The 27,254-nt window shown below is 32.1% G+C and overlaps 3 protein-coding genes across 3 annotated transcripts; 2 read left to right on the top strand and 1 right to left on the bottom strand.

Moving 5' to 3' along the window:
* Positions 1 to 3,424: 3,424 nt before the first annotated feature.
* On the bottom strand, positions 3,425 to 5,220 carry LOC131629459 (LOB domain-containing protein 2-like). The gene is made up of 2 exons (XM_058900245.1): positions 4,840 to 5,220; positions 3,425 to 3,496 (listed from the first exon to the last, which is right to left on the bottom strand). The coding sequence occupies exons 1-2, from the start codon at positions 5,218 to 5,220 to the stop codon at positions 3,425 to 3,427; spliced, it is 453 nt and encodes a 150-aa protein (XP_058756228.1).
* Positions 5,221 to 11,076: 5,856 nt separating this feature from the next.
* LOC131629458 (uncharacterized) lies at positions 11,077 to 12,233 on the top strand. The gene is made up of 6 exons (XM_058900244.1): positions 11,077 to 11,164; positions 11,234 to 11,319; positions 11,383 to 11,532; positions 11,646 to 11,748; positions 11,866 to 11,979; positions 12,169 to 12,233. The coding sequence occupies exons 1-6, from the start codon at positions 11,077 to 11,079 to the stop codon at positions 12,231 to 12,233; spliced, it is 606 nt and encodes a 201-aa protein (XP_058756227.1).
* A 2,432-nt stretch (positions 12,234 to 14,665) lies between these two features.
* On the top strand, positions 14,666 to 27,146 carry LOC131629457 (uncharacterized). The gene is made up of 3 exons (XM_058900243.1): positions 14,666 to 14,825; positions 15,417 to 15,883; positions 26,475 to 27,146. Exons 1-3 carry the CDS (start codon positions 14,666 to 14,668, stop codon positions 27,144 to 27,146), a joined length of 1,299 nt encoding a protein of 432 aa, XP_058756226.1.
* Positions 27,147 to 27,254: the final 108 nt, after the last annotated feature.

The following is a 27,254-nucleotide window of genomic DNA, read 5'->3' as shown; positions in this document are numbered from 1 at the left end:
TGGTGCAAAAGATAAAAATGTGAAGAGTTATTTTGTTAGTTAACAAAATGTCCAATTTGTAGTGTAAATTATTTTTGAGGAAAGAACAATTTAGGGAGTTTGGTCAATCTCTTAATAAAGGTTAGATAGTAGATAGTAGAATAGTAGATATCTCAATCCATTTTATAATATTTTTGGGTATTTGGCGAAATTTCATTTTTGTATAAGCAATTTTTTTATCTAACGTTAAATTCTTCCGTAGATGTATCTACAGAACCATTTATACAACGTTAAGAAAAAGGTTTCGTAGATACAGAATAATTCAACGTTAAATAAAATAAGTGTTTCCGTAAATACACCTCCAAAAATAAAAGATATTTTTGAAACGCACATGGTGCATAAGAACCCCAAAGGTTGAGAAGAGAGATTTCCAATTATAAAATGGTAATTTATTAGTTCTTAGAAGTTTTTAGTTGTCAATACATTTCTATTTTCTTTAATGTGAGATTGAATATTTTGATATTTTTTTAAATGTAAGTTGAATTTATTGTTCATCTTAAGGTGTGGGATTAGATAATTGGCATATTGGGTTTTTTTTTTTTTTTGTTAATCATCGTTCATGTTGTTAATCTTTTGGATGGTATTGTTATTCTAATTTTGGATTTTGGTAGTTAATTCAAAATATTTGATAATGATAATTTGGAGTATTTGAGGCTGAGTTTTAGGTTTGGAATGGTGTTTAAATTAATTATTTGAACAAGACTATACAAGAATATAGTTTTATGGGTTATTTTAATTGTGAATGTATGGATTCTGAGAGTGATAGAGTGTGCTCCTCTCAATGTATTAGGTTCCAATCTCGTTAGGTGGGAGTGTGTTTCTCTCAAAATCTCATGTTTGAATCTTGATTTGAGAGAGTTTGTTCCTCTCTTGGACATATGTCCTACTTCGAAGGTTCTAGGTCTCTAAAACTCAAGAACTTTGCTATAAAAAATAACTAGGGTGCCACATCAAGATACACATTTTCTAACCCTAAAATATCTCACATTTGCCACTAACTTAGATGTTAAGTTGTTTGTAGGTATTACCCTCATCAACATCAGATCATAACATCCAAAAATTAGTGGTATACCAAAATTCGCCACCAGATTTAATTTACCCTCATACTTAGGAGCATCTTTAGTCATTGCAAGATCAATCGCATCGTGTGTGAGAATCGTTCATCAACATTTCCATCACATCAAATAACAATAGAATGATGAATCGAGGAAAAAGAGTCGTTCGGGCTTCCACCTAGGGGTGCACATGGGTCGGTTTGGGTTGAATTTAGCCAAAACCATAACCCAACCCGTACATGGTACACTGGTTTGGGTGAGGTAAAATAACCACCCACAATATCATTGTGTTGGTTTGGGTAAAACCACAAATTTGTGGGTTGGATAGTGGGTTACCCAATATTTTTTTTCTTATATAATTTTTAATGATATGTCACATTTTTTCTTAATAAATAGTTTAACATATTACTGCTATTTTTTTAAACATCAAATGTCTAAATGTACAATGAAATTTATCATAAACATATATTTGTAAAAACCAAAGTTACATTACAGTAAAACCTAAAATTGCATAAAATACTTGCAACTTACTAGAATTAGCATCAAAATAATCAAAGTGTGACATCCTAAATAAGTTAAAATCATTACTTACTAAATAAAAGATGTTCAAAAGGTTGAAATTGAAGCAAGTAAAATTAAAAACATCAAAGTCATCACTTGTCAAATTACAAAAAAGAGAAAAAAAATATAATCACTCAATAACTCATGGGTTTTGTGGATTGGGTGTGGGTTTACCCATAACCCAATTATTTTGAATGGGTTTTCATTTTTCATTTTTGAAAACCGTATTCACCCAATAACCCGACCCAACCCACTTTTTTGGGTCGGTTTGGGTGGGTTTTACTGGGCTTACCTAACCCATGAACACCCCTACTTCCACCCGTCCCCGTCGATCTATGACTAGGGAGATCATCTGGGTTAATTAATGTCCTGACGTGGGCTCATAACATCATTATCGCATCAAGGAGAGTAAATCTCATCACTAGCTACCAACAATCGTGACATTCTCTTCCAAGGCATCTCGAAAACATCCCACCTCTAGAAATCTGTTTGTTGAACATGAAAGTTATGCTATTGTCTCCAAACTGTCAAGGAGACGACAACACCACTGCCTACATCAGCCATGTCAACTTTAGTGGCCAATGACAAAATAAATGAATTACTAATGGGTTTATTGATGTCGTTCAAAGACAGTCAACGACTTTAGAACTACATAACAAAAGGTTTCAAAGGATTGAAATTGCCGATGTAAGCTATTAAATCCCACTAGAACCCAGGAGGCCAATGAAAGGTCTGATTCGGTCGATGGTGAAGTAGTTGCATAATACAATGAAGATCATGCGGAATTATATCATTACCCAGTCACACAATCATAGAAGATGTAGAACTCATTCCCCTACACCCTATAGGTTTCCACCATCCATATATGAGTCTTGGTGACATCCATGTCAGTATCTCATTCTCCTTGTCAATTGATCATACAGATGGCTACATAAATTTCCCAAACATAAACTATTTCCTTATAAGAACAAGTTAGTACCCCATCCACATAGAATTCTAGAAACTGATATGAATGGGGAGATATGAAGAAACCATTGACCCAGATGAACATATGAAACTCATAGTTGTCCTCCAAAACTTTTGGCATGTAGAGATTCATAGAAATGTAAGTTGTTCATCCTCACCTTGAAAGCATGAGTGGTGGCTTGGTTATGTGGCTTACCTAGTGAATTCGTCATTTTATAGGGAGATTTATGTACGTGATTCACTTATTACTTCATGGCATCAAGGAAACAATACAAGTCAATGGAAATCTTAGGTTCCATTACAATCATATATACCTTTGATACTATAATATAAAATGAATGTAGTGAATGAATATTGTAACACCCAAGGCCAACGAGGACGAGGAATGGTTGTTGGTGCATGAGGCATGACAATGAGACACTCCTGAGACTGAAGAGGGCGAGAAGTGGTCGCCGAATTCATTCGAAATGAGAGGGATCTTGAAGCTGTGTGCAGATATGAGACTGTATGGTTGGAGAAAGACTTATAAAGATTGATTGATACTATCTATACCAACAAGATGTATATTCTTTTCGGTAACCTAATAAAAATTGATTGATAAACATAATTTATTCCTTCTACTTACATTAGAAAATATAAAAACAAAGAAAAAGGTGTCCCTAGCTCATATGCAAAACTAATGCATATGTTCTAAAAAATAAAATCTTAACTTAAAAAAGACATTTTTATAATATTGAAAAAATGCTAAAAATCAAAGCTCATATCTTAGTTTTGAAATTTCAAATCCAAGTATGAAACTTTCTTCACACGGTATGATTGCCAACCCTAGTGCCTTCTTCCATTTGCTCCCATTGTTCACTGATTGAATTCATCACCTAAAATATCGAAACAGAAAAATATACATTAATTATTATATTTGTTTAATTTAAATGGTAATTTACATGTAACGCTGAAATATATAATATATATTTGTGTTATTTATATGAATTATATCAATTCGAATAAATAATTATTTTTTTAGTAGTGCAATACATATTTATTCCGTAATATAAGAAAATAAAAAACAGTATTTAAATCAAGAGAGTATGGTTAGTAAACAAAGGAGAGGGAGGAGTGTTTGTTGAAGAATTTTCAATATATATATATATATATATATATATATATATATATATATATATATATATATATATATATATATATATATATATATATATATATATATATATATATATATATATATATATATATATATATATATATATATATATATATATATATAAATCGGTATCTTATGCGCAAACAAACTCTTCCTAAAAAATTTAACACGTACTCAGAACTGAATTTGAATCGAATACCTAGTTAAGCTGGAAGAGTCTCCGACTTATTTGATAAATTTTTATCACTTTTTTATAAAAATCTTTCAAGTGGTTCCGATAAATTTGAATTTTAGATGAAAGAATTTTCATCCAAACTTTATTTGATTCTTAACTTAACTCTAAATTATTAACACTTTTTCTTAAAAATTGGGGTTATAAAACAAAAATAAAAGTAAAATAAAAGAAATAAAACTATAAAAGCTATTTTTTTGGTGATTTTTGATATATTTAATTGGAAACGGTTTTAAAAGTAGGCAAAAAAAAATACAAATTCAATCCATTTTATTAAAAATATTTTATTTTTAAATATTGTTTATTTTTAAATAAAAAATTTGAATAAGAACTATAAAATCTATTTTTTCGTAATTTGGTTATTCAAGTAAAAATTGATTTAAAATAACTCACTTAAATATTTGTTTGACTAGAAAATTAGGTCAAAAAACAAACTCAATCTCTTTTTACTCAAAAACATTTTGTTTTTAAATTTGACTTTTTAAAATAAAAACTTGCAACCATCTTCAACACCTCCTTAAAAAAAGAAAATTTCTTCAATCCCATTTTATTTCTTTAAAACCGATAAAAAATAAATTAAAAAATAATTTACTAACTTTTTCTGATTTTTAAATCACTTTATAATTTTATGTTTAAAATATGATACTTTATTGTGGTTAAGTACATAAAAAAATTACACAAAATTTCTAATTATACAAAAATATTGTTTAAAAAAAAATCTTAAATCTTATTAAAATAAATATATCAGTTTTTTTTTAATAAATAAAATTATATTTAAACAAAACAAAATATACCATATAATTTATAAAGTTCTATAATTTGTATAGTACCTGCTTCAAATCCTGTGATGAGTGTTGTTGAATCGGAATACCAACTTCATTCCTCAAACTATCAAAATCTTGTGAATAATAAGCATTATAAAATGCAGCAGCATCCATAACACCATTATTCTGCTGAAGATGATAATCCATTCCATTAGAATCACTTATTATTGGTTTAGTTGACATTAAACCTTGATTACTTTGCATGTGCAATAAATGAGCTTGACCTTTTAGCATCATAACTTCATGCAACAATCTTCTATACTCATTGTAAATTTTTTTATATGGTCCAAGAGAACCATTTATAGGATCTTTTTGTCTACAAATTGCTTCCCAAATCAATGATTCCACTACTCTTTTTCTTTCTGTTTCTTCACAACTTTTTACCATTTTTGTTATGTTGCTTACTCCAAAAACTTTGTGAACTGCTTGGAATTCTTTGTTTTTGTTTGAGGGAAAGTAGGGTGCTAATGTGCAGTTGTCACTGCATTTTTTTCTTTGGTGTTTGCATGCTGAACATGCTTGCGTCGCGTTGTTGTTGTTGTTGATATTTTCTTGCATCCTGTAAAGAGATTTGAAATGAAATTTCATATATAAGAACATAATCATATAATAATATAATGATTTTTTTAAGCTATTTTTTAAAAAAATGTTTAAATGCGCAAACATCAATATTACACATTTCAATCATTAATTAATAAAAATAAAATTTGTTAAATAATTAATAGTTTTGATCTATATAAATTAAATATATATTAATTATTTCATAAACTTATAATGTAGTATTTTTGAAAAGGGTTTGGTGGAAATAAATTGAATAATAAAATTTATTATTTATTATAATTACAATAATACAAAACTAAGAAAACTTAACATCAATTGACCTATTCAATTTGATTTCGCCTTCTTTCTATTTACAAAATCTTTAAACCTAACCGTTTTATTTAATAAACATAGGGTTTGGTTTTATGAATACTAATATATGAATCACTCTTGTTTGATTATTATATTTTGAAGGTGAGAGAGAAAAATTCATTCTAGATCAAATATTTCTCTTCAATATTGTTTTATAACCTGTATAGACTAATTCTTTGAATCGAATATATAGGATCATTTAGACAGTGAAATTTTCTCTCAAAATTTTTGACAATGATGCATGCTCGGAACAGAGATGAAATTTTTGATTAAGTTAGAAGAGACTCTTGTCATCTCAATCAAGTGCGGTTGGATAATTAAAATTTCGTTTTGTAACAAAAGAAATCATAACTGAATTAATGATTCCTTTATAATATAAAATCCCTTTACTATCTCCACCATTAAAGAGAGTCAAAACTTGTTAATGCTCTCTAAAAACAGGAGCACAAAAAGTAGAGAAAATAAGAGTAGAATAATGGAAGAAACAAACCTCGTGAAATAGTTAATGGAATGAATCAAAATCAATAATGAATAAGTATATAATTTATAAATAAGACTTACCTATAAAAAGCAGTATTGTTGAGGGTAGGAGTAGCATGAAAAGATGGCTAAGGTAGGGTGTCTTGGAGTGGTTATTATTTAAATAGTGAATCACATTAAAATAACATTGTTTTTTTTTTTTTAAGAAAGAGGGTTTAGGCCCAAAAATAAATAACAATGTTTTGCTTTAGAGCTAATCACAGAGTATTAGTTTAACTTAATCCGATAAAATAGGGAAAACAAAACAGCAACTAAACAGTAACAACACATTTCCAAAAAAGAAGCTTGAGACTGTTTCGTTACTTCCACCCATGCACACTCACTCTTACATTATGTTTATTATTATATTTTTATCATCATCAATCAAAAATAGTATATAGTAGGTGTCAATTAATTTATTAATAGTATAACTACATATAAAGTAATAAAACTCTTCTTTAAAAAAAAATCACACTATTGTGTTTGTGTGTTCTCATCGGATTTGAACCAAGACTTTAAGTTGGATCGAGATTCACTCACATAAATATCTCAACAAATTAGATATATTTCTTCTTTTTTCCTACTTTTAAAAAACTATATTTTTTTTATATTTGACATAAGTATCTCAAAAAATAAATATATCATTTTAATTATTATTTTTATCATTTTAGTTCTATTCACACTAAATCTTTCAATAAAAGATACATGAGAAGTTTTCATTATATTCAATTTATCACTTATTTATCTATTAACAACACAATTTTGTTTTAAAAAATTGTTAATTTTTAACAACTAGTTTAGATTAATAGCAATAACTTTTTGAATAGTAGATGCATTTTTCTACAGAGTCATTTGTTTTTGCCGCTTCCACATTGCTGTTGTCAGTCAAGCTATTGGATGGATCAAGGTGCATCTAAGTCTCATAGATCGTCGTTCCAAGATATTCTCACTGAAGGCAGAGGAGTCACTACTGTAAAGGAGAAAGTGGACCTGATTAAAAAGAAACTTAAAAACTGGTTGCTACTAAAGGTCACAATTGATGAGAAACTTTTTCAATAACTCTGCAGCCCTTGGAAGGAAGTGTTAGTCATTAAACTCCTTAGGAAGAACGTTGGTTTCATTTGATGAAGGATAGGTTGAAGAAGTTGTGGAAACTTACCGAAGATTTTTGAGATCATAGACGTTGACAATGATTTCTTTATGGTATATTGTGAAGTGCTCACATATGAGGAGAAAAATGTGTTAGAAGGCTCGTGGATGTTGTTTGACCATTATTTGGCAGTGGCTCGATGGACTCCGGACTTTGCATCTCCTCTCGCAGAAGTGGAAAAGACTCTGGTTTAGATTTGATTTCTAGGGCTTAACTTATTGTATTACAATGAAAGTGTCATTTTTGGTTCTGCATATGTTATGGATGTTCCTGCTAAGGTAAATACTAACACACTGAATGTAATTAATAAGGGAAGGTTTGCGAGAATTTGTAAGGGGATTGATCTGACCTTGTTGGTTGTCAGAAAGGTCAATGTTAATGGTCAATGGTACAACGTACAATATGAAGGTCTTCACATTATTTATTTCAAATGTGGTTGTTATGGACATCACACCGTTGTAAGAAAACACCAGATAATCCAACACAATCGGTTGTTCCTACGATGGCGCAACCAAGAGGTCCAACAAAAAACAAAGATAAGACTAACAGAACTGCATCATGAAATGGGTGATGATAACATTGAAATTGTATCAAAAGAATCAGGAAAAACAAATGTAGTTCAGGGTGATTGGCTGGTGGTGCAGAGGAAAAAATGTAACAAAAGAGTCAGTTATGGTCTAGGGAATTATTTACCCAATAATGTGCCTAGAGATTTGGGGAGTTCTAAAATCTAGGAGATTTATGTTTCCTTAAAAGGAACAAGCGTTGACAGCAAAATTGTTGGACCTAATCAACTTGGCGCGATTTCCAAAAAGCAAAGATTTGATAAGAGTATATTCACCCCAGACGCGCGTCAGCCAACACATAGAGGGGACCCACGCACCAAGGCCAAGTCTCTCATTTTAGAACCATGTCATGCTATTAGTGTGTCTTTGCACAAAATTGGGCTAACTTTTATTCATGTCCAACACAAAAGGATGTGTCTAGCACTGCTAAATACAACTATATTATTCCCATAGTAAATTCGAGTTTGGAGACCATCACTCGATAGAGTATTATATATTTTAAATTGACATCAAGTTAGACAGATGGAAATAACAAATGCGTTTATAGATGAGGGTGCTACTCAAGAAGAGTAAGTTGTTTGTGGAACTCGCATTGAATGGGATCATGTTATGTAAATTCTCTCGTGTCGAGGACTTGCTTTGTCACCTCCATCAACTTGACTAGTTATGTTGGGTTTCAAAGAAGTCAACGTGCATTTTTGAAATATTTGGGGAGCCTCTAATATTAAGGCTAAAATACACATTATGAATTTGATTAGTAAATACTCTCCAATGTTTTTAATTATTACATAAACACACATTTATTTTCATAAGACCAAATCCTTCTGAGACAGAACCAGATATGTGAGTGTTCATTAAGTGTATGCACGTGGTCAATCCATTGCATTTGGGTGTTAAAGCATAATGGTAGCTGTAACACCTCGATTTTTATTGGTTATTTTATTATTTATTTGTTTTATTAATTGTTATGTGATATGGTAATTAATTAAATGATGTGTTTTGTGATATATATATATATATATATATATATATATATATATATATATATATATATATATATATATATATATATATATATATATATATATATATGGGTTAATAAGTGGGGAAATGATAAAATAGTTATTTTGGCCTAATAGTGTGTTAGGATGAGAAAAGGTGATAGTGAGGCTAGTAAGCCCATTAGTGTGAATTAAGTTAGTAAGGGTTAACTAAAATAAAGAATAGAAAGATAGTAAAGAAATAGAAGAAAAAACAAGAGAAGTGAAGAAAAGAGGAGAAAGAAGATAAAATAGAAAAAGAGAAGACGAGACAACCCTAGGAGGAGAGAATCTAAGGTAAGGATTGGTATTCTTTGATTTATGGGTATATGTAATGATATGTGATGGGTAGTAACATGAAATTAGGGATTTGTTCTCATTTCATATATTTTGATACGTTAGAGTTTAAATGTGAAATCATGAAATTGATGTTTGAAATCATGTTTTGATGATGTTATATGATGTTACATGTTAGATATATGCTAGAATACATTTAACCCATGATTTATAATTGTTTGGGTGGGTTTTGGTGGAGAAATTCGTAGAAGATAGAATGTTGTCTGAAGCAGAATTTTTCTGCATAATCGCAAGGGCGCTTAGCGCGATGGACCGGGCTTAGCGAGACTTGCTTTCCAAAACTTTATATTTTTGAAAACTGAGTTAGGTATTGTATACTTGTGATTTATCATGAATTGTGGTGAATTTTCCAGAATTTTTTGAAATGGTTTGGATGGTTTTTGAAGCAAATATTTATGATTACATGAAACTTGATTTTGTGTAAGAGCATGTTGTGAATTGATGATGGTTTAGATTAACATGATTTGGATCTATTTGATACATGTTATTATAATGTGTTTATGTGATGAATGCTATGAGAATGCACTATATGTAATGAATGACATGTGATGTGTATAATTGTGCAATGATGAGGTAACTCAAATGTGTTGAATTATGTGATGTATGCTTGTATTATTGAGATTGAGAGATGGTCTTAATTGCATATAATTGTTGATATTGCACATGCATTCATTTGATGAAAGAGGTGATGTTCGTTAGTTGGTGGAAACTAATGATTTGTCCCAAACCCAGAGGATTGGTTTGAAAGCTTAGAGGACGGACTTTGGTGGTTATCTGTCTAAAGGATAGACGTGGGGAATCCACTAAGGATAAAGTTTGGTACCACATGCATTTGCATTGAGTCGCATTGGAGTTACATGTGTCAATATAAATTGTGTTTATGTGTTAATTGTGTAAATTAGTACTTGTTGATAATTGTGATTGGATTACTTGGTATCTTGAATCTATTGAGTTATACTGTACGTATAAATATATGATATGTGTTTATAAAGTGTTGAATACATGTACGTTGGAAGTGTGATAAATTCTTTTATTGTATGTTGATATATATTGTCAATTATTATATATTTCCATAATGATATGAATTCTCACCCTTTTGTTGAAATGATGTTTTATACAATATCGCTTAGGTACCGAGGAGTAGAGACGCTTGCATACGAGGATTTAGTCTATGAGTTATTCATTTGTTTATCGCATTCCTAGGTAGAGAGTTCATGCTCTGGTTATGTAACAGTGTGGATATGTTCGTTTCATGTTTATGTTTGAAAGATATTGTATTATTTTCTTTACGTTTTGGATATGTTGAGATTTTGTGATATGTGACTTTAGTGCCTAATGCTTGTAAGCATGAATTACTATGTTAAGATATTATTAATGGTATCATTTTATTATTTTGCTGTTATCTGCATACGAAACATGATATTCAAATGCGTGTTATTAACATGGCCAAATGCATTTTATGTTATTTTGTTGTCGTATTATGAAATACACGTGGTGCCCTTCTTGATATGCATGTTTTTACTCTCATTATAAAATATAATTGTCGTGGGGTTAGAGGGTGTTACATTAGTAGTATTAGAGCATGATTGGTCAGTTGGCCAAGGTTATTCACATGTTTATTTTCCTTTTGTATTCGATTTGTTTTTGTGACACGATCGATATTGTTTGTCTGATGTCTAGCTTGTTGGTTGTTTAGACTATGGTTGTAGGAAGGAATGACGATGCTATTGCTGAGGAATTGTCGAGGTTGGCTGATGTTATTAGGCAACCTCCGCATGTGAATGCTGGTAACAGGGAGGAGGATGAGTTCCGTGCTTTGGGAAAATTTTGAAGGAACAATTCTCCGATATTTGAAGGAGGGCATGAACTTGATAAGGCACAAGCATGGCTGAAGGCGATTGAGAAGATCTTTCAAGTTATGAATTATACAGATGCTCAAAAGGTGCAATTTGGTACTCATATGCTTGAGAATGAAGCTTAGGATTGGTGGGGTAACATTGTTCAGAGGTTTGATGAAGATGGAATAGAGGTTAGTTGGGATCTTTTCCGTGATGAATTTCTGGATAACTATTTTCCAAAAGATGTGCGTGGGAAGAAAGAGGTGGAATTTCTTGAGCTGAAGCAGGGTAATGAAACTGTAGCGGAGTTTCCAATAGTTGATTAAGTATTGTCCTCATTACAACACTGTTAATGTTGAGATATCTAAGTGTCTCAAGTTTATTAATGGTTTGAGACATTATATCAAGAAGGCGATTTGGTTATCAACAGATTACGCGTTTTACTGAGTTGGTTAATAAGAGTAGGATTTATGATGAGGATAGTAGGGAGAGTGTTGCTCGCTACAAATCATTAAATGATCAGAAGGGGAAAGGTCAATTCTAAGGAAAACATTATGCTGATAAAGGGAAACAGAAAGCTGGTTATGACAGGAAGTCGAGTGAGGGAGGAGCTCTTACTTTTATTAAGTGCTATATGTGTGGTGTTAAAGGTCATCGTGCTTCTGAGTGCATATGTGCTAAAATGAAGTGCTTCAAGTCTGGCAAACCAGGTTACACGACTAATGATTGTAGAGTTGGTTCGACTGTGACTTTCTACAACTGCGGTGAGTAAGGGAACATTAGTACCACATGTGACAAGCCGAAGAAGGAACATGCAGAGGGGAAAGTGTTTGCTCTATCTAGTTCCGAGACTACTACTGATGATAAACTAATCCGAGGTACATGCTTTACCAATAGTACACCTTTGATTGCTATTATTGATACTGGCACGACATATTGTTTCATTTCTTTAGATTGTGCTGCGAGATTGAATCTTGTGTTATCTGATATGCATGGAAGTATTGTTTCATTTCTTTAGATCTAAGCATAAAATAATGAAAACACAAAAAATTTGAAAAAATAAACAACAACAAAGCACCATTAATCAAACAAAGAAAATGTAAAATATGTCAAGAAATTGGGGAAAAGGGATGTAAACACAACACCATGAATGATAAATCAAGAAATCATAAACTGAGCAAAAAAATGAACAACAAAGATCAATCCATGATAAAGTCCTAAATCATAAACGATTGCTAAGAGACAAAAACAAATTAAGCACCATCAATCGAAACCCATAGAATTTTGAAGATGTTAGACAATAGCAGAAAAGGATTGTAACCATCAAGTCACAATAGAACCACAAAATATTTCGATCAAGATGTACAAAGAAGAAAACATGTAGTTGGTAAAGTGTGAAGGTATAATGGAATTCTGAAAACCTATATTAGAAAGTGTGAATAATGGAAGAAGTGGAAACAAGAAGAAAGTACCATCAATTGAAACACAAAAAATGTCAAAGATCTCACACAAATGGGGAAAAGGGTTGTAACCATCAATTCACAAATGAACCAACAAATTATGCGATGAAGGGATAGAAAGAATAAATGGTGTAATTAGGAAGAAATGAAAATGGGGATGAAAGCGTGCGGAAAAGTGGAATCCGACTGGAAAGAGTGTCAAGAGTGGAGAAATTTTGAAATGAGATAAATCTAAAACGGAGAAGTTTTTTTTTGATAGAAAACAATCTCATTTATTAGATGAAAAAGAGAGAGAGTACAAACATAGAGAAAAAAAATGTGTTAGGGCATTTTCCATCCACAAATTGACAACATCACTAATAATTAAGACAAACAAGCTATGGACATTAAAAAGCTTTGAGAAGATATAACCAAACCAAAACTTTAATCCAATCAACCAAGCAAAGTTCTTCCTCAAGAGACAAGTGAGTTTTGGAACTCCAATCTTTAAATCCATCCAATTACAGATCATATCTTTAGCTTTAACACTAGCTTTATCACGCTCAAATTGATTATCCAGGTTCAAAATATTAATTAATCTCACAACTTGTGAATGAAACAATTGTTGACTGAAAAGAGGAGTTTGATTTTCCAGATCCCAAGTAAGATTCTTACTCAAAAACACATTTTCTTCATCTAAGCTTCTTTGAGGCATTTCATCAAATATCTTGAGCACAAACTTAAAACAAACTAAGCCTAATAACAACACACCCAACAAAACAAACCAAACAAGAAAAAATAAAACTCACAGCAAAACAAGTACAATAAAATAAACTATTACATGAACACACACATAAAAAACCAGAGCTTCCTTATATTCCGGTGGTGACGGCTCTGATGGGGGTTGTTTTCCATGTTGATACCACCCTGGACCATCAGTTGGTAGAGGTGACTTTGGGTTGCAAACGATTGATGGTTGATGGTGGAGATGAGGAGGAGCTTGATGGAGGTTGGAGGACGAAACATGTATGGATCTGACATGAGTGAGGATTTCAAAGAAATGGAAAGAGAGGAGGAGAAACTTACAATGGGGAGAAACCTCCATCGAAGAGGAGATGACCACCATAATGGTGGTAAATAGCTCCAATGAGGGAGGAGGATCCCCTACAATAGGGGAGGTGATACCCATCAAAAGAGGGGAACATTGGGGAACCCTAAGTTTAGAGAGAGGGGAGAGATTCTCTCTCTAAACATTTTTTTCCACCTTTAAAATGGAAAACTTGATAAGATTGGATTATAATAATTTTGTTCATTTGTCAAGTATTGTAAAATATTATAATAGGGAAAGACAAATTAGACAAAGTACAATTATGTTATTATACTCTTTCTGTCCGATAATGAGTGACTCAGTACACTATTTCACATACTCCCTCTGGCCGGATTTATAAGCAAATTTTCCTAGTTTCACACTTATTAAGAATTTTTACTTTTGTGAGAAAATTAAGTTGGATGGACCAAATTATCCTCAGCCAGAATTAAATGTAGCATTGGATATGGTGCCCACGTTTACTTGGTAATGTGTTATTCATGATTGAATTAGCAATGGTAGCCTTTAATAGCATCATACACCTACTAATAAATCATTTTTTATATGGTTAGTACATTAAAAAAAAATGCCAAGCACACTTTCTATAACTTTTAGTTTTCTTAAAATTTTTAGATGCTTATTTGAATTTTCTAAACGAAATTTTTGGTGGTAATGTTTCCCGGTTTAAGTTTCACAGTCCCCTCCTTAATTTTTTACTTAACTTTCTATATATTCAAGACTAAAACTAACACTAAAAATGAATCTAGTTTTTTTTAATGTCTTAAAATGCCTCTTAATATTGATTTAAATTTGTGTTTATCATATGAAGAAGAAACAACTAATGTTGAGTTGAATGTAAATCCCTCATATGTTGATTTGAATGTGTATCCTTCAAATGAAAAAGAATCTAATATTAATTTAAATATGAATCATTCATATGAAGTAGCAGAAGAAGAATGTAGAGATGATTTGATGAATGTTGATCTCTCATATGAAGAAGCTTTTGATGAAAATGAAGCTGGAACTCATTCTTCTATCAATCAGATAAACAACCATGTTGATATCTCTCCAAATGAGATAATAGGTAATTTTTCTACTTACTATCATGAACTATTTTAAAGAAGACATGCTATATTATTCCATTTATTATATTTTTATGTTTCTATTTTAAATGCCTAATTTTTACTTGACATAGTACTAAGACACCATACTGATTGTTTCTTTTTCAATTTGATATAATACTCGGCGTAGGGAGTACTAAGAAGACACCAGTCTGAATTTCTATTTGACTTATATTTTTATGTTTTTAGTTTAAATGCTGAGTTTGCTGCATATTCATTTCCATAAGCTAAAGACATGAAATTGTATTATGATTATTAAAATAGGCTAGTTGGTTTATTTTCATAGAAAAAAATTGAGTATAATTAAACTCACTTTAAATGAAGGGGTACTAGTATTGTTTTGGTTTAGACTATAAATAAAAGATTGTTAAATATTTTTAGTAATTGAGCTATTGTTTTTAACTCACGTTAAAACAATTGTTAATGTTTATTTAATTTTTTATAGGAAATGTTGTTAACGCAGCGGAAAATTATTTATGAAATATTGATAAATTTTTGTAGTGAAGGAAAACTTAATCGTGGAATTGTTAAAAAAGTTGCTTCCTCTTATTCAGTCTCTACAAATGTTATTTATCGGATTTGGAGACAGATTATTGAAACAGGTGATGCATGCCACAAGAAAACAAAAAATTATGGTCGTAAAAGAGTTGAGATAGACTTTGAAAAAATTCGTGATATTTCGTTACCTAAGCGTAGCACTTTTCAATCTTTAGCAAAAGCTTTAGGTATTAGAAGCAAGTCAATATTGGAAAAATATGTGTCTGAAGGTGTATTGCGTAAACATTCAAGTGCGTTGAAGCCACATATGAAGGATGATAATATGAAACAATGTCTTAGATTATGCTTGAGCATGCTTGAGGAAAGTAGCATTCCTCATGATCCAATTTTTAAATCCATGCATAACATTGTGCACATAGATGAAAAATGGTTCTATATGTCAAAAAATTCAACAAATTATTACCTTCTTGCAAATGAGGATGATCCATATAGGACTTGCAGAAACAAAAATTATATTCAAAAGGTCATGTTTTTAGTAGCGGTGGTGTAGCGGCCGGCTAAAAATATTCGAGCGTTTGAACATTCGAAATATAACAGAGTCGCCACCAGATTTTATTTATTCCAAAAGGAAAGGGAAAATAATGATAAAACCCACAAAGAAAGATAAAATAAATATGAAAACCAGATTAGGGTTCGGGAGTCGGTTAAGTAAGGGGAAGGTATTAGCACCCCTTACCTCCATCGTACTCGATGGGACCCATTTAGTTAATCTCGTGATCGATTGTTAGCTTATTATTTACTTGCGTTCTAATTATTATATGGACAAGAAAGAAACGGGATTTGTTTTTTTTTATTATTGTGAAAAGAGGAAAGATTTTTTTTATTATTATTATGCTCGCCAAGACGTTTGTATCTTGTGCCTACGTATTCCCTAGTGCAATGGGAAAGTCAGAGCAATCGTAGTTCGGGCTAAAGAACCACGAAAAGTTTGTTGGTTGGTTTTAGTGAGAGGTACTCGATCGCATTCAAACAATACTATACGCACATGGGTAAGAGATTGTTTGCATCACTACAAGAATGGATGACTAAATCAAAGTTAAAACAAGATTTTGGCCATCATCGCATTCGAGTGGAAAACATTCAATTTTCACATGTGGAAATATAATTGCATTTGAATTTTGACTAAGTGTCTCGTTTATTAAAAAAAAGATTTTAAAATTAAAAGGGGTGAATAAATTTGAAGTCGTTTATTAAGAGAAATCAAACATTTAAACAAAGGCTTAACGGCCATCGCCTAAATGCTTGAAAGAGAAAATTGTACAAGTACGTACAACCCCCTCGTAGGTGATAAAAAGGATTCGCACTAGGGCGGGAGAAAGTTGTTTAATTGGGTCCAAGTATTTAAACAAAAGCTTAACGGCCATCGCTTAAAATATTTGAAAGAGAATTCGTTAAATCAAGTTTTATGGAGTCTTTTAATGGAGTCTACATGCTCAAACAATGGCTTAACGGTCATCGCCTAAACGCTTGAAGAACAACTTGTACAAGTACGTACAAACCCTTCTTCAATATCCATTATAGACTTAAAAATATTTGATTGTTTAAAAGAAAGTGTTTTGTAAAGAAGAAAAGGTGAATTAAAATTGTTTTGTAAAAAAGGAGAGATGAATTGAGTTTGAAAGATCTTTATTGGAATTCTAGCGTTCAAACAAAAGCTTAACGGCCATCGCCTAAACGCTTGAAAGAGCATTTGCTAAATCGAGCTTTATGAAGTCTTTAACGGAGTCTACGCGCTTAAACAATGGCTTAACGACCATCGCCTAACCGCTTGAAGAACAAATTGTACAAGTACGTACAAACCCTTCTTCATTATCCATTATAGACTAAAATAATTTGATTAAAAGGAAGTGTTTTGAAAAAAAGAGAGGGTGAATTAAATCGAGTTTTATGGAGCCTTTAATGAAATCCAAGTATTCGAATAAAAGCTTAACGGCCATCACCCAAATACTTTTAGGACAACTCGCACAAGTACGTACGAACCCTCCTTGATTCATCCATTAAGACTCAAAATTCGATTCGATTAGAAAAAGCTATTTTTTGGAGTTTTTACGAAAGAATTCTAAAAGAAAGAAATAAAAATCTAAATGGAATTCTAAAGAAAATATTTTGTTTTCTTTTGCTGTTGGAGTTTTTATGAATATAAGATCTAAATCTAAATTTGGTATTTTTGTTATTATTATATATTATAGAATAAAAATTATAAACAAATTAAAAGAAAACTAAAACAATGTAGTAAATAAATAAAAGGAAGAAATGGGGTGTGTGATAGAGAGAGTTAATGGACTCTTAAAGAATAAACTAACCCACATTACAACCAAAGTCCAAATCTCACCTATTATCATATAAACATAAAACAAATGAAAAATAAAATCATGTTTGACCTTTTTAAATCATTTAGATTATTAAAGAAAAAAACAAAAGTGAAAATGGCTTCACTGCAGGCACAAAACGTGACCTCAATAATCACTCTCCATATCTCTCTCTATTCTAAATGAACAATCTTTTTTTTCAAAATAAAAAAAAAACATAGTGAACAACCTCAATACTTTCTCATGTTCTCATGTGTCCATCATTTAGAAATTTTTTTAAAAAAAATCTTCATGACCACATCTCACAGAACTTTAAAATGATATACAAAATAACAAACTAAAATCTAACCATCATAAATTAACACAAATTTATTAATTAATTAAGCAAAAGAAATTAAAGAAGAACTATAAGAATGAAAAAAAAAATACGTGTAAGAATAAAAGTGGAAAAAAAAGTAAAATATTAAATAAAAGGTTTTAGGAAAATCTTTACATGGTGTTTTGATGAAAGTTGATGTTAAGAAGCTTTTTGTTTATGGTATTGGAAGTGGAGTTCAAAGGTGAGCTGGCTATTGAATGGTGAAAGAAAGTTGCTATGATTTAGAGGTGTGTTAAATATGAGAATATGAAGGGTGATACCATGAAAGAGTTATTGTGACAGTTTTTGTTGTTCTCACATGAACAGTGATGAGAAATTATGAGAGGAGGATAGAGATTTTCATAAAGTTTGGTGAGAGACTAAAGGGCAAGTGGCGGCTAGGTTTTGGCTCCTCAGACTCCCCTCATTCAATGCTCATGCAAGAATATATATAGTGACATTCTAGAGTTTTTTTTTAGGTCAAAAGATATGGGCTTTAAGGAATAATAAAATGGGAAGTGGGCCTAAACTACAATTTCAAAATACACTTAAACTTCTACTCTTTTTATATTTTTTTACCAATAATAAACTAAAATAAATCTAAGCTAAAATAAAATAATATTAGTACTAATAAATAAAATTAATCTAAACTATCTAAAACTAAATTTTTTATAAATGAAATTAAACTAAAAGTTAAAACATGCGAAAATGTGAATGAAAGCTATTTTTGTTGACTTTAATAAAAAGTCCAATTTTTTTTTAACGATGAATACACATGAAATAAAAATGCGACAAACCGAAGTTGAATGAAATATGCAGGTCAAAAATTGGGGTATGACAGATGCCCCTATTTAAGTGTCTTCAATCTAGAGATATGAAGATTGAAATCTTCGTCTCGACGTGATTGAAGGGACTTAAATACAAAAATACGCAATTTTTGGCCCTAGGAACTGCAAATATACCTATGATATGATATGATATGCGTGAATGCATATGAGAGAAATTAATGGTACAAGGTGTCACAAGAGACAAACTACCACCATAGAAACAAAGTAAAAGACGGATGAACTCCACAAGGGAATATCGACAAAAGCGACCCAAATGGGGAAGGAATTGCAACAAAGGGATATCCAAACCCACTTAGGGAATGGAATCCAAGTCCACTAGAGAACATATTACAAATCTACAGGGGAAAATACCTCACTGGTAGAGAAACAAATGACACACCGACTTTTACTGAAGGTGAAATGAAAGAATCACCGACGTTTACTGAAGGTGAACTACCAACTTTTACTGAAGGTAGAGAAACAAGGGATACACCAACGTTTACTGAAGGTGAACTACCAACTTTTACTGATGGTAGAGAAACAAAAGAATCACCGACGTTTACTGAAGGTGAACTACCAACTTTTACTGATGGTAGAGAAATGAAAGATACACCGACGTTTACTGAAGGTGAACTACCAACTTTTACTGAAGGTAGAGGGACAAAAGATACACCAACGTTTACTGAAGGTGAGCTACCGACTTTTACTGAAGGTAGAGAAACGAAAGATACACCAACGTTTACTGAAGGTGAACTACCGACTTTTACTGAGGGTAGAGAAATGAAAGATACACCAACGTTTACTGAAGGTGAACTACCAACTTTTACTGATGGTAGAGAAACAAAAGAATCACCGACGTTTACTGAAGGTGAACTACCAACTTTTACTGATGGTAGAGAAATGAAAGATACACCGACGTTTACTGAAGGTGAACTACCAACTTTTACTGAAGGTAGAGAAACAAGGGATACACCAACGTTTACTGAAGGTGAACTACCAACTTTTACTGAAGGTAGGGAAACAAAAGGATTGATGGATATTGGAGAGAGGAAAAACATTAACTTGATGGAGGTAAAACAAAATGCCATCAACTATCGAGTTGACTTTAAAACAAGACATGACTAACATTAACCAGTGGATTAATGAAGGTGAAACAAATTTGTTCTCAACTAGTGAGTTGACTCTATCAACCAGCGGATTGACAAAGAAAAACTGTTTTCAACCAGTGGGTTGCTTTGAAAATTAAGTGATTGACTGTAACCAGCGGATTAACAAGATGAACGATAGATTTCAACCAGTGGGTTGGCAAAACAAGTGATGTTCAATTAGTGGATTGACACAAAAAGACAAACTTTAACCAGTGGGTTGACAAAACAAGTGATAGTCAATCAGTGGATTGACACGAAAAAGATAAACTTCAACCAGTGGGTTGACAAAAATGAACATAACGGTTCTCAACCAATAGGCTGATTCAAAAGACCAGCAGGTAAATAATCAATTTCAACCAGCGGGTTGGAAAAGGCTAACAAGCATGCTCAATTAGTGGATTAGCAAGAGAATAATGATAGCAGTGGCATCGTTGGGGATTATGAATCCATGCATGCTTTTTGCTTATGTCTGAGACATCCTTGTTGTTTTTTCTTTTTTGCAAATTGATGCACGTGTAATGATGTATGATGGTTGATCAATGCAAGTAAGGAATTTACTGGATGTGTTCTAATGGGCAATGAATTTTTTGAGTATCCATGATGGATCAGGCTTGGTTTTCAATGGAAAAGGCCAAGAAGGGTTGAATTTTTGATTTGTAAATGTTGTGGGATGATTCCCCATGAACGATATGCATGATTTATGAATGCATGCAATGAATGAAATTTATGGTTTGAAATATTTGAAGGGATGCCCAGTGAAGGGTAATGAACTTTGTTTTTATGAAGTGGGAAAGGTCCCTTGGTAGGAAGTTTGTGCAAGCATAATTCCCGACACTAATTCCGAGTTTGAGGATTATTTAATATGGCATAGCCAACTTGGACTACTTGAAGGAAAGATCCTGGCCTTGATTTGCCCCAGAATGCTGAGTCTCTGTAGAGATTTACTTCAACAAAGCTTTTGGATTCAAATTGATGATCCTGAGATGCCATGCCCCAATACTTGGGAACTTTGGAATGAAACGCCCCTGAATGATGGACTTTTGAAGTGATGTGACTTTGCTGATGCCACTTTAGGCTCTTCGAACGATTTCCATTGTTGGAACTTCCTTGATGGAAAGTGCTTATTTACAAATGAAACTATTCTATTCAAAATGGTAATTTTAATGCGACGTGCATGCAAGTTTTAAAAACAAATCATTTATTAAAATGAAACTGCAGTATACGATGAATAGATCCCAATGAGGATGCAATGGAAGTTTGAAATTCAAGTTGTGAAAGATGATGTGATATCGTGGTATCAAAACAAATGATTAGCAAACATTTAGGAGTCAGGTTAACACAACCTTGCTTTAGTATGCTTTCAAAAGAAACCTTGTTTCAATTAGGACTTTTGAAGGTTGTAACGTGGTCAGGTTCACGGTTTAAGAAACAAATGATATAGGCTCAAAACTTTTATTTTTAACCCACCCATTCTTCGTGATGTACTCCAGTCCTAAGTTCAGTTAACTCTAACAAGTATTCGACTTCCAAGAGAATTTGCATATGATGGTTGAGAACCAATGATTTCATAGGTGGCACTCACCTACTTTTCTTTGGAAGTCACACAAGTTTGTTCGTGTTTTTCTTTTGACAATGATATTTTGATCTCTTTTTATTATTTTGACTTTTGTATCCCTAATTTTTGCCTAAGTCTCCTTTTTAGGTTTTGACTTAGCGGGATTTTCTTTGATTTTTTTTTAAAACAAACTTGTATGACATTTGTACAATAATATGAGAATTTGAGAGTTGTGACTGCCATGTTTATGTTCCAAGGGAAACAACTGTTGTAAGCTTTGGATGTTCACTACTACTTCGACATTGTGTACGAAGAGAGGATGCGGTTGAACCTTTGGTCGGAAATGGTTCCCATGAAATGATTCTCTTGGAAATCTTATGAATTAAACACTTTAGCTGAACAACTACCCTGCCCCAGGTTTTGATTAAGGGTTTAAATTTCGTGAAAAAAGAAAACACCTACTTCTAAGGCTCAAAGGGGTTGACTAGGGATTATCTTCCTTATATCTCCAGTGTATGGGGATTTGAAAGAATGCCTGTACATCATCAACAAAGCTTTATTTGAAAGCACACTGATGCAAATTGGATATTCATTTTTCATCATTCTCCCTCCAATATTGCTTGGACAAAAAGCTGATAAAGAAAGTGAAGTGGAAAAAGCAAAACTTCTTTTTGTATTTGGATTTTGTGTAAGTGATACGGAATTAAAACAAGGAAATATGTTATGATTGATTCAAAACAAACGCAATGCTCATTTCATTAAAATTACGATTACGAATGACAAAATTCAAATGCAATACAGCACAATACAAACAAGGATGAGCTTTCTCGTCTGATAACTGGCTTTTGAGCATGTTCCCAGTGTCTTGGCACTCTTCAGGTCACGAGGTTGTTTAACCATATCTTGTGTCAAGGTTAACCCTTCTTGGTGTTTAATGCTTTGAAGCATTTCCATGATATTGACCACGAATCTTCTGAATTCATTTTTTATCCCTTTTGGAGCTCACCCAGCGTCTTCTGAGACATGCTTCGAGTCTAATAGAGTGTCGGGTAATTGACTTGCTTTGCCAACCGTTGGAGGAAGAAAAGTATGAGTACTGGATTTTGGAAATGAGAATGCATGTTAATGAATGCAAATGCATGATGATTTTTATTTTGTTTTTAATGCAAAAATGAATGCTATATCATATCATGTATGATTCACAAGTAATGGATTTTCAATCAACTAGATACAGAAAGATTCAAATTACTTGGCACACAGTCTAAGGTTTTATCGACAAGGTTCTAGACACGGATCCCAGAGTTGCGAGCTCCTTTTGAAAACTCAGTCATCTAGTAAATAACTTACCATCCAACTGTGTTTTCAAACGAAGCCTATTCTGAGTGTGGTTTTCGCACTTACCCACAGTAATAGTTACGTTACGCAAGTTGGGTGCGAAACCACCATTTCCTAAAAGTCATGGTTTAGGGTTTTTCTAAAGGTCCCTAGAGTCGGCAGTCCGAATTGGAAACATCATAGCCCAAGTAAATAACTTACTTAGTCACAAATATCTCTTCAAAGGACCTACTCCAGGCGGGGTTTTAGTATCTTCCACTTGACACTACGTCAAGCGAGTTTAATACTAGACCACCATCTTATCTTACGTATCACTCGAGCTCGGGTGTAGAGCTTTTTCTCACATGCGCCAATAATCAAGAGATTCTAACCGCAATAATGAGCAATCAAACAATGATAAAATAAAGACAATAAAGAAGCAAGTAAATAAAGCTAGCAAATATCACAATAAAACTAAATTAGGGTTGACTCTCTTGGAAGTCCCCAGCAGAGTCGCCAGCTGTAGCGGCCGGCTAAAAATATTCGAGCGTTTGAACATTCGAAATATAACAGAGTCGCCACCAGATTTTATTTATTCCAAAAGGAAAGGGAAAATAATGATAAAACCCACAAAGAAAGATAAAATAAATATGAAAACCAGATTAGGGTTCGGGAGTCGGTTAAGTAAGGGGAAGGTATTAGCACCCCTTACCTCCATCGTACTCGATGGGACCCATTTAGTTAATCTCGTGATCGATTGTTAGCTTATTATTTACTTGCGTTCTAATTATTATATGGACAAGAAAGAAACGGGATTTGTTTTTTTTTATTATTGTGAAAAGAGGAAAGATTTTTTTTATTATTATTATGCTCGCCAAGACGTTTGTATCTTGTGCCTACGTATTCCCTAGTGCAATGGGAAAGTCAGAGCAATCGTAGTTCGGGCTAAAGAACCACGAAAAGTTTGTTGGTTGGTTTTAGTGAGAGGTACTCGATCGCATTCAAACAATACTATACGCACATGGGTAAGAGATTGTTTGCATCACTACAAGAATGGATGACTAAATCAAAGTTAAAACAAGATTTTGGCCATCATCGCATTCGAGTGGAAAACATTCAATTTTCACATGTGGAAATATAATTGCATTTGAATTTTGACTAAGTGTCTCGTTTATTAAAAAAAAGATTTTAAAATTAAAAGGGGTGAATAAATTTGAAGTCGTTTATTAAGAGAAATCAAACATTTAAACAAAGGCTTAACGGCCATCGCCTAAATGCTTGAAAGAGAAAATTGTACAAGTACGTACAACCCCCTCGTAGGTGATAAAAAGGATTCGCACTAGGGCGGGAGAAAGTTGTTTAATTGGGTCCAAGTATTTAAACAAAAGCTTAACGGCCATCGCTTAAAATATTTGAAAGAGAATTCGTTAAATCAAGTTTTATGGAGTCTTTTAATGGAGTCTACATGCTCAAACAATGGCTTAACGGTCATCGCCTAAACGCTTGAAGAACAACTTGTACAAGTACGTACAAACCCTTCTTCAATATCCATTATAGACTTAAAAATATTTGATTGTTTAAAAGAAAGTGTTTTGTAAAGAAGAAAAGGTGAATTAAAATTGTTTTGTAAAAAAGGAGAGATGAATTGAGTTTGAAAGATCTTTATTGGAATTCTAGCGTTCAAACAAAAGCTTAACGGCCATCGCCTAAACGCTTGAAAGAGCATTTGCTAAATCGAGCTTTATGAAGTCTTTAACGGAGTCTACGCGCTTAAACAATGGCTTAACGACCATCGCCTAACCGCTTGAAGAACAAATTGTACAAGTACGTACAAACCCTTCTTCATTATCCATTATAGACTAAAATAATTTGATTAAAAGGAAGTGTTTTGAAAAAAAGAGAGGGTGAATTAAATCGAGTTTTATGGAGCCTTTAATGAAATCCAAGTATTCGAATAAAAGCTTAACGGCCATCACCCAAATACTTTTAGGACAACTCGCACAAGTACGTACGAACCCTCCTTGATTCATCCATTAAGACTCAAAATTCGATTCGATTAGAAAAAGCTATTTTTTGGAGTTTTTACGAAAGAATTCTAAAAGAAAGAAATAAAAATCTAAATGGAATTCTAAAGAAAATATTTTGTTTTCTTTTGTTGTTGGAGTTTTTATGAATATAAGATCTAAATCTAAATTTGGTATTTTTGTTATTATTATATATTATAGAATAAAAATTATAAACAAATTAAAAGAAAACTAAAACAATGTAGTAAATAAATAAAAGGAAGAAATGGGGTGTGTGATAGAGAGAGTTAATGGACTCTTAAAGAATAAACTAACCCACATTACAACCAAAGTCCAAATCTCACCTATTATCATATAAACATAAAACAAATGAAAAATAAAATCATGTTTGACCTTTTTAAATCATTTAGATTATTAAAGAAAAAAACAAAAGTGAAAATGGCTTCACTGCAGGCACAAAACGTGACCTCAATAATCACTCTCCATATCTCTCTCTATTCTAAATGAACAATCTTTTTTTTCAAAATAAAAAAAAACATAGTGAACAACCTCAATACTTTCTCATGTTCTCATGTGTCCATCATTTAGAAATTTTTTTAAAAAAAATCTCCATGACCACATCTCACAGAACTTTAAAATGATATACAAAATAACAAACTAAAATCTAACCATCATAAATTAACACAAATTTATTAATTAATTAAGCAAAAGAAATTAAAGAAGAACTATAAGAATGAAAAAAAAAATACGTGTAAGAATAAAAGTGGAAAAAAAAGTAAAATATTAAATAAAAGGTTTTAGGAAAATCTTTACATGGTGTTTTGATGAAAGTTGATGTTAAGAAGCTTTTTGTTTATGGTATTGGAAGTGGAGTTCAAAGGTGAGCTGGCTATTGAATGGTGAAAGAAAGTTGCTATGATTTAGAGGTGTGTTAAATATGAGAATATGAAGGGTGATACCATGAAAGAGTTATTGTGACAGTTTTTGTTGTTCTCACATGAACAGTGATGAGAAATTATGAGAGGAGGATAGAGATTTTCATAAAGTTTGGTGAGAGACTAAAGGGCAAGTGGCGGCTAGGTTTTGGCTCCTCAGACTCCCCTCATTCAATGCTCATGCAAGAATATATATAGTGACATTCTAGAGTTTTTTTTTAGGTCAAAAGATATGGGCTTTAAGGAATAATAAAATGGGAAGTGGGCCTAAACTACAATTTCAAAATACACTTAAACTTCTACTCTTTTTATATTTTTTTACCAATAATAAACTAAAATAAATCTAAGCTAAAATAAAATAATATTAGTACTAATAAATAAAATTAATCTAAACTATCTAAAACTAAATTTTTTATAAATGAAATTAAACTAAAAGTTAAAACATGCGAAAATGTGAATGAAAGCTATTTTTGTTGACTTTAATAAAAAGTCCAATTTTTTTTTAACGATGAATACACATGAAATAAAAATGCGACAAACCGAAGTTGAATGAAATATGCAGGTCAAAAATTGGGGTATGACAGGTGGCTAGACCCAGATTTGATGATGAAGATAATGTGACATTCACTGGAAAAATTGGTGTGTTTCCACTAGTTGATAAAGTGCCAGCAAAAAGGTCAAGTGTCAATCGAACAACAGGGACACTTGAAACAAAACCAATTACTTCTATCACCAAAGAGGTCAGTCGAATGTTTTTAATAAACAAGATCTTAGCAGCCATCAAAGAAAAATGGCCACGAGAGCATGCATGTGAGACCATTTTTATTCAGCAAGATAATGCACCGTGTCATGTTTCTTTAGATGATGAAGAATTTCGTGGAGCAGCTTCTGAAGGAGGCTTCGACATTCGTTTGACTTGTCAACCACCTAATTCTCCCGATTTAAATGTTTTGGATTTAGGTTTTTTCAGTGCCATACAATCATTGCAACAAAAAGAAGTGGTTAATTCAGTTGATGAGCTTATTCAAGTCGTGGAAAATGCTTATGAGTCTTTTGATATTAAAAGTTCAAACAAGATTTTCCTCACACTTCAATCATGTATGGTTGAAATAATGAAGAAGAAAGGATCAAATAATTATAAACTTCCTCATATGAAAAAAGATGCATTGTTTGCTCAAGGAAGGCTACCCACTCAACTCAAATGTGATAGAGAATTAGTTCAAAAAACTTATGAATATTTACATTATATTGGCTAAATATGTTGTATCATTTTAAAATTTTAAATTATGAAAATGAAATGGTTGAATTGCATGAGTTATTATAACTATTTAGTACTTATTTTTTTAATTAATTTTCAAGTGAAA

The sequence above is a fragment of the Vicia villosa genome, unplaced genomic scaffold (assembly GCF_029867415.1).
Source record: "Vicia villosa cultivar HV-30 ecotype Madison, WI unplaced genomic scaffold, Vvil1.0 ctg.000567F_1_1, whole genome shotgun sequence".
In the NCBI taxonomy this organism is placed as follows: Eukaryota; Viridiplantae; Streptophyta; class Magnoliopsida; order Fabales; family Fabaceae; genus Vicia; species Vicia villosa.
The sequence above is the reverse complement of the archived record's forward strand: the minus strand, read 5'-3'. Positions and strand labels throughout refer to the sequence as shown.

Excerpts from the sequence above, each read along its gene's own strand:
- LOC131629459 (XM_058900245.1), bottom strand. The coding sequence starts at position 5,220 with ATGGTAAAAAGTTGTGAAGAAACAGAAAGAAAAAGAGTAGTGGAATCA. Across the intron at positions 3,497-4,839 it reads CATCACAGGATTTGAAGCAG|GTGATGAATTCAATCAGTGA; the intron begins GTACTATACAAA and ends TCGATATTTTAG.
- LOC131629458 (XM_058900244.1), top strand. The coding sequence starts at position 11,077 with ATGGTTGTAGGAAGGAATGACGATGCTATTGCTGAGGAATTGTCGAGG. Across the intron at positions 11,749-11,865 it reads AAATGATCAGAAGGGGAAAG|GTCATCGTGCTTCTGAGTGC; the intron begins GTCAATTCTAAG and ends GTGGTGTTAAAG. Across the intron at positions 11,980-12,168 it reads TGTGACTTTCTACAACTGCG|ATTGTGCTGCGAGATTGAAT; the intron begins GTGAGTAAGGGA and ends TCATTTCTTTAG.
- LOC131629457 (XM_058900243.1), top strand. The coding sequence starts at position 14,666 with ATGAATCATTCATATGAAGTAGCAGAAGAAGAATGTAGAGATGATTTG. Across the intron at positions 14,826-15,416 it reads CTCTCCAAATGAGATAATAG|TCTCTACAAATGTTATTTAT; the intron begins GTAATTTTTCTA and ends CCTCTTATTCAG. Across the intron at positions 15,884-26,474 it reads ACAAAAATTATATTCAAAAG|GTGGCTAGACCCAGATTTGA; the intron begins GTCATGTTTTTA and ends GGGGTATGACAG.